Here is a 7,150-nt window from a genome sequence, read left to right as displayed (position 1 = left end):
TAGAAACATAGAGCAGCTGCCTTCTGCACACCCCCCACTGGGCACAGTGCTCACAACTAAGGGGCATGCCCTGGATCAGAATCAAACCTGGGACCCTTCAGTCCGAGGCCCAATGCTCTAGCCACTGAGCCAAGTCAGTTAGGGCTAATCTTTCCATTTCACAGAGGAAGAAACTGAGGCTTGGGTGTTAACTTTCACAGGTCACTCAGCTGGTAAGTGGCACAGTGGGCTGACAGCTTTTGCATGTTCCAGTCTCGTAAGCTCTTCTGCTCCACCCAAAAGCTCCTAGTGACCCAAACACCCCCAGACCCAAATCCAGCCAACTTCCATCCCTTGGACACCTTGGGTACACCCCCTAGTCTAGTTTCCAAGCCAACTACTGTACTCACGTCTCGTAAGTCCTTTTAGGTATTTTAGTGTTGATTCAGCTGCATTAGACTTAGTTTTTTCATTTTTCGTCAGAACATGATTATCTGGCCTTTGGGGTGGAAGGTGAGGTGTGAGAAGGCAGTGCTCTCAGGGTGGGATTGTTCCTGGAGAGTGGGTGGCTAAGACTGAGCCCTGGAATAGTTAGGGAAAGGCAACAAAAGATCCCCCCACCCACCCCCCATGGACTGAGGCCCAGTACTCTAGTCCAGGGGTGTGGCCAGAGTCTGCAATACCTCTCTGCAAGGGGACTGTTCAACCTTCACAGAACAAACACCTTCAATACAGTGCCTCACTGGTTCCTCGCACGATCACTGATCCCCTGGATGTCTGGCCTCCGGGGTGCCAGGCTGACTGCTAACCCATAGAGGCCTCTGCCTTGAGGTTGGTCTGAGCACAAAACTGAAATACCTCCCCAGACCCTGAAGGCCCCATCTCTTCCATGGGCTACTTTCCTGATCTCCCATCGCACGTCCCATCTGCTGACGGCTGTGCCCTCATCCATGCCTGGCCTGCTCCTGAAACAGGAAGGGGCAAGGCGCCTGGGCTGTGCAGGGCAGGATTATGGTGGCTGAAAGCCACACAGCAGCGTTTGACACCAACAACGTTTAGATCATGTTGTACGCTAAGCACTCAACCCAGACCATTACCAAGCTCATGAGCGACATGTTTGCTTAACATCACCTTCAGTCCTGGGTGAATAAATAGGCTGCGGCCATGTGACAAACACTGAGAACCTGGGCCTTTCCCACCCAGGGATAGAGCAGCCCTACGACCTTAGGTCCTGACATTTCTACTTGCAAACTCCCAACTCTGTCGGAAAGAAAAGCATCAAAGCCATTTGAGATGAGTTCATATAGAATATATTTCACTCTTTAAAAATAAACCTTTCAGCATAGCTAACATCTGTACAAACTACAAAAATAAACATCTTCATATAAATAATTTATGTGGTAGGAGGTAGGCAGGGATACAGAGAGCCTACCCAGGAGTCACCAGGCAGTGGGGGCCAGGACCGGCAAAGGGTGCTAGAGGGTCCCTCAGGCTTGGTGGGCCGGGGCAGCAGTGTGGGGTGCTGGTTTTACTCCTACCCGGACACAGGGACAGGCACGCGGGACCCAGTGTGGGAGGCTGCTCACAGCCTAGGTGCTGGTTCTGTGCAGACGTCAGGGAGATCTGTGATGGCTGAGTCAGGGGAGGGGGTGCAGGCAGGCAGGCAGCAGCAGCAGAGCTCTCCAGGAGTCCGCCCTGCACTCAGTCACCACCCACTGCTTTCCAGTGACTTCACGTGGCCCAAGCAGGGCCTCCATGCTTCAGCTGCGCTTTCACTCCGGGGCTGGACATGGTCCCCTAGAAGTGAGGCTGCTGGAGCTGTTGGCAGCCGGTGTGGCAGCAGGGGACCAAGGAGGCTCATCAGAGGCTGGGTGGATGTAGGCACCGGGCAGTGGGGGCGGGTGGAGGGCCACGGTCATGGAGGTAGTCACTCTGGCGAAGCTCTGGGGCAGGGTGGGGGACAACCCCCACCTGAGCCCTCCTACTCGTGGAGCTGGGGGCCTCAGGGCCTCGGGGCTCTCCTTGTACATCTGCACCACCTGGGGAGAGACACCGGCCCGTGAGCGCAGGGCTGGAGCCCCGACCCCCTCAGCACCTGCCTGGTGCATCGCCATGGCTGTTGGGAAGCTGGGTCCTTGTTGGCCTCCAGCAGGATATGACACCTGCCAAGGGACAGGTGTCAAGGCCTGGACAAACCGTGCACCTTGTTCTGGACCCTGGAGGCTAAGGTGGGTTCTGTAAGCAGCCAGGAGAGAGGCGGGGCAGGCCACGGTGTCGGGCAAAGGGGAGGCTGCCGCCTTCAGTTGGTAGCGCCTTGTGGGGAGGATCCTTGGGAGCTGAGCCCTGACTCTTGGCCGCCGAGGGCACTTTGTTCTGGCTCTGACTCTTCCCCTGCCTGTCCCACTCCGTCCCCTGGGCCAGGAGCAGAGGGAGGGCCTGGTCACCTCTGGTGGGGGGCCCAGGATGGACAGCAGCACAGGCAGCAGCACGAGCCCATGGAGGAGGCCCAGGAGGGTGAGCACCGTCAGCACCACGAAGAAGTACCTGGTGGGGTGGGAGGTCAGCCTGGGCAGGCCCCGAGGTCAGCACGGGCAGCCCTGCCCCCTGCCCCACTCACCCCTCTACCTTACGATGAAGTCAAAGTTGGAACCAGCAAGCATGAGTAGACCCAGCAACGTGGAGACGGCCCCATCGGTCACTGGGGCGAACGTGTGCTCGAGGGCCCGGGCAGCCCGCAGGTTCCGGCTGCCCTGGGCGGTCAGGAAGCCCTGGGGGAACAAGTGGTCCGGAGCGGCTCCTCAGCCAGCTCTGCTGGGTGCCCGCTGCGTCACCTGCCCCTGGGGCACCCATGCCCTGACCCACAGGAGGCCGATGGGCCGAGCGCCTGGGAGCTGTCCAGGCGCGTGCACGAGTCCGTTTAGGTGGCACTGTGCAGATGTGTCTGGTGAGACACAGAGCACTGTCCACAACAGGCTGGCAAACTACAGCCCGTCACCTGTTTTTGTAAATAAAGCTTTGTTTAAACACAGCCACACCCATTCACTTCTGTAGTGTCTGTCTCTGCTTTAAGGCTACAATGGCAGAGATGCAATGGAGACTATAGGACTCGCCAAGCCTGAAATATTTACCACCTGGGCCTTTACAGAAACAGCTGGCCTCCCTGGCCTGGGAGGTGGACGCCGCCGTGCTGTCCCTTCTCAGGGCGGCGTTTCTATTCTTTGCACTTCTCCGCATGCTGCCTTCTGCCCCCCCCGCCCCCCCGGCCCCGGGGTATAGCTCTTATGATCAGAACAGGAACAGGGCTATTGTGAGTGAAAGAGAAGGGAGCTGTTTGTGTTGGTGCCTCCAGCTGGTCGAGGCCCCTCGACGTCCCACTCCTCCCTGTGGGGGAGCTTGAAGCTTTGCCAGGCCGGTGCCTGCCTCCGTTCTCCGGCCTCTGACTTGCCAGGAGCCCTCCTGCCCCGCATTGCCATCTGCCTCCATCCATTTCTCTGACCCGCTTCACAGTGAGGCCACCAAAAGCAGCATTGGGTCCCGTTTTCTCTCCTTCCACTCTGCTCAGGGGTTTGTCCCTCCTCTCAACTGCAATGGCTGCTTATTTATTTGCTTACTTGTTTACCGCTATCCTCTAGAATATAAGCTCCTTGAAGGTAAAGCCTGCCTGTACTGCTACCGTAGCCCCAATTCCTAAGTCGTCCCCAGCACATGGTAGGTGCTGGGTAAGTATCGGCTGCATCCTGAATCAGCTGGCCCACGCCTCCCCCAGTGCCTCTGCTCACCAGAGCCACATGGACGGTGAACTCGACACCGATGCCCACAGAGGCCACAAGGATCACCACGGGGATGGCGCTCAGCTTGATGCCCAGGAAACCCATGATGCCAAAGAGCTCCACGGTCATCACTGCCAGGACCAGCACCTGGGGAGGGCAGAGCTCAGCCAGGGCTCCTGGGAGGAGGGGTGGTGGGATGGGCAGGAGAGGGTGGGGAGCCCTGGGTCTCTCAGCCCCAGCCCTGCAGAGACTCACTATGAGGCCGGCTGTCCAGGGGTTGAGCAGCAGCAGGGCACAGACGAGGAAAGTGCACACCAGCAGGATGCAGACCGCCAGCAGGAAGCAGCGCCGCAGGCCCAGGTACTGCTCCCAGAAGAGGAAGGGGGAGCCGCTGGGGTAGGCACGCACCCCGGCCTGGCCTGCCTCGGCGCAGGCTGCCCGGGCCCCCTCGATGGCCTCCACAAAGTCCTCTGTCTTCTGGAGGCCGCGCAGTAGGAAGGGGAACTGGGCAAACTCCAGGGGCTGGGCTGCCGGGACTGTGGAGGGGAGGGGGCGGCAAGGAGAGGAGGGGTGGCCGGTGAGCAGGGGGAGCAGTGGGCAGGGCCTTCGGGTAGGGCCTGTGTGGCCCAGGCCGAGGCTCTTCTGCCCCCCTCCCCCTCCCCTTGGGACTCACTGCGCAGGTTCTCCCCGGTGGTGTCGTACTTGTCGTGCAGCCACTCCGGGGGTGGGGGGTAGAAGTTGGCCTGCGAGGCCGCCAGGCCCAGGGGGTCACTGCTCACCCACACGGTCAGCCCCACGTAGAAGAGCTCGGGTGGAACCAGCCCCTCCGTGTCCACCAGCTTCCTCGTGGTCAGCTGTGGAGGCAGGGAGGGCTGAAGGCCTGGGCCCGTGAGGCCGGGTCCCCTGTGCCCCCTGAGCCGTCCAGCCCTCTCCCCACCTGGCTGAAATCCAGAGGCTCCCGGGCATCCCCGGTCTGGATGAGCAGTTTGTAGGCCAGGGCCCCATCCTCAGAGCCATTGCGGTAGGAGTGGCGGGTAATGCGCCCAGAAGCCCAGTCCTGGTCAAACGCAGCCTGGATTCCTGGGGAGGACAGGGAGGGTGCAGTCAGCCCGGGGCCGGGGTTCTGCCGGCAGCAGCCTCCCGCAGTCCCCTCGCCTCACCCTGCAGCCAGTTGCGGTAATAGTGCAGCCAGGTGCGGGGCGCCTGAGTGGCAGGTGGCGGCAGCACGGCCTTGAGGGAACTGAAGCGCTGGTGCAGATCAAAGAGGGCGCGTTGGGCGTGGGCGTAGTCAAAGCCACCCTGTGTCACCAGGGCCACCTCGTACAGGGAGAAGTACCTGAGCTGGGCGCTCAGGAAGGCATGCTCCTTGGTGCCCCGCGGCACCACGTCGGTCAGGGCCAGCCCGTCCTGCACCCAGGTCGCTCCATAGAGGCTCAGGCCCAGAAGAGCCCCAAAGAGGACCAGCACCACGGCCTGTGGGAGACGACAGCCCCGATGGAGGCCCAGGGACACCCCCAGCCAGCGGGTGGTGGGCTCTGCCCCTGCCCTTCTTGGGGCCCAGAGACACCTAAGTGCCTGCCCCCGTCCACCCCCACTCCTCTGGGCTTGGACTCTTACCTTGGCGCGTGACTGGAGCAGCAAGGGTGCAAACTGATGGCGGGCAAAATGGGCAAGAGTCCAGCGGGCACAGGGCAGAGACTTGTAGGCTGCCTTCTGCCTTGTCCCCTCCTCCTGGCCCAGAAGGTCCCGAGTGGACCCTCCCGGGCTGAACAGCTCAGAGCTCAGTGGGTCAGAAGGTGGAGGCACCAGGTGGGCTTGGGGAGGCAGGCTGGTGATCACATGCTGGCTGCTGGCGTCACAGTGGGCGAAGGCGTGAACGGTGGCCGTCAGGTGGGCAATGCCCACGGGTACTGTCCTGTCCGCCAGCTCCTGGGGCAGGATCTGAATCACCCGAGCAGAACAGGGGCTGAAAGGCAGAGAGACAGGTGACAGGTCTGTGCCGGGCAATGCCAGTGAGGGGACAGGATGGGGGTGCCAAGGGAGGACGGCCTGGTGGGATGGAGGGGGTGCCGGGGCAGCACCTGGAGAAGCAGCAGAGCACATCGAGGCGCTGGCAGTGGCGCCGGTGCAGGTCCAGGCTGAGGACCGCGGGGAAGACGAGCATCACGGCTGCGAAGTTGCAGCCAACCACGACGGCCGCCTGGGGACGGACAGGGAGGGCGCAGAGGCCGGATGAAGCAGGCCCGCCCCGCGCCCACCCGCCCGGCCCGCTTCCTGAAGCCTCACCTGCAAGGAGAAGGCCCGCAGCGCGGGGATGGGAACCAGGGCGGCCATGAAGAAGGCTGCCATGTTGTTGATGGACGTGAGCGCGACGCTGGGGCCCGTGCGGAGCAGACACTCGCCCATGCGCTCCTGCCAGGACAGGGGAGGGGCCTGAGTCATCGGGGAGCAGTGAAGGGGAGGCGTGGGGACGTGGACGGCCGAGGAGGGACAATGACCACACAGCACACAGTTCCCGCGCCCACGTGTGGCCCACACACTGTTCCAAGCACTCGACTCGAATTACCTCACCGATCCGCCCATCCACCTTTATGATACAAGCACAGTTATTACATCCACTGACAGATGAGGGAGCTGAGCAAAGAGGTAAATTACCGGCCCAAGGCCACCCAAACCAAGAGGCTCTTAACCCCCGGGCTGAACTCAGACAAGCCCAGGCTGCAGAGGGAAGCGCACCTGCAGAGGGGTGCCAGGTGGGGCCTCTGCGAAGGCGTGTGCCAGCACGAATATGTCATCCACGCCGATGCCCAGTGCCAAGAAGGGCAGCACCTAGAGGGGCACAGGGGGCAGCTGGAGGAACCGGGGAGCCTGAGCCGTGGGCACCCACGTCTGCCCTGCCCCCCGCTGTACCTGGGTGGTGGCAGCATTGAAGGCGATGCCGAGCAGGGCGCAGAGCCCGAGGCCTGAGGCCACTGCCAGGGCCACCAGCAGCACCCCGGCGAGGCCCACGGCACCCTGGGACTGGGCACAGTCCCACCGCAGCATAGTCACACAGGCGTAGGCCAGCTGCGGGGAGAGAGGACGGTCTGGGACGGGTTCCCGGGGCAGGCACCGGGTGGAGGGGGGCAAGGTGCCAGGGGCGGGACCCACCATGAGCAGATAGCCTCCGGCCACGCGGGCAGCGCTGACTTCGGAGAAGGCCTGCAGGATGTCATCCAGGGTGGCGGAGGAGAAGGCCTGGATCTGCTGGGACGCGTTCTCGGGCAGGGCCTCCTGGGCCAGCTGGAGACACAGGGTGGGTCTGAGGGGCAGGAGGAGGCGCGGCCTCAGGGCACCGCCCTGCCCTTCTCCACGCTGACCTGCACGAAGCGCCGCTGCCAGGCCTGCAGCACGGTGCCCGC

The 7,150-nt window shown here is 62.3% G+C and overlaps 1 protein-coding gene across 1 annotated transcript in view; it reads right to left on the bottom strand.

The window, feature by feature from the left end:
* Positions 1-1,272: 1,272 nt before the first annotated feature.
* PTCH2 (patched 2) overlaps positions 1,273-7,150 on the bottom strand; it is a 17,042-nt gene continuing 11,164 nt past the window's right edge. The window contains exons 8-22 of the mRNA XM_015567506.1: positions 7,109-7,150; positions 6,900-7,031; positions 6,660-6,815; positions 6,486-6,578; positions 6,036-6,161; positions 5,831-5,949; positions 5,367-5,715; positions 4,910-5,222; positions 4,687-4,829; positions 4,423-4,603; positions 4,005-4,285; positions 3,759-3,896; positions 2,605-2,747; positions 2,424-2,523; positions 1,273-2,018 (exon numbers count right to left, since the gene is read on the bottom strand). Coding sequence (XP_015422992.1) covers positions 1,752-2,018; positions 2,424-2,523; positions 2,605-2,747; positions 3,759-3,896; positions 4,005-4,285; positions 4,423-4,603; positions 4,687-4,829; positions 4,910-5,222; positions 5,367-5,715; positions 5,831-5,949; positions 6,036-6,161; positions 6,486-6,578; positions 6,660-6,815; positions 6,900-7,031; positions 7,109-7,150 — 2,583 coding nt within the window. The 3' untranslated portion in view covers positions 1,273-1,751. The remainder of the gene's footprint in view (positions 2,019-2,423; positions 2,524-2,604; positions 2,748-3,758; positions 3,897-4,004; positions 4,286-4,422; positions 4,604-4,686; positions 4,830-4,909; positions 5,223-5,366; positions 5,716-5,830; positions 5,950-6,035; positions 6,162-6,485; positions 6,579-6,659; positions 6,816-6,899; positions 7,032-7,108) is intronic.

This window comes from Myotis davidii, unplaced genomic scaffold, assembly GCF_000327345.1.
Source record: "Myotis davidii unplaced genomic scaffold, ASM32734v1 scaffold924, whole genome shotgun sequence".
Lineage (NCBI taxonomy): Eukaryota > Metazoa > Chordata > Mammalia > Chiroptera > Vespertilionidae > Myotis > Myotis davidii.
Note: the sequence above shows the minus strand (reverse complement) of the source record. Positions and strands in the feature narration are given on the sequence as shown.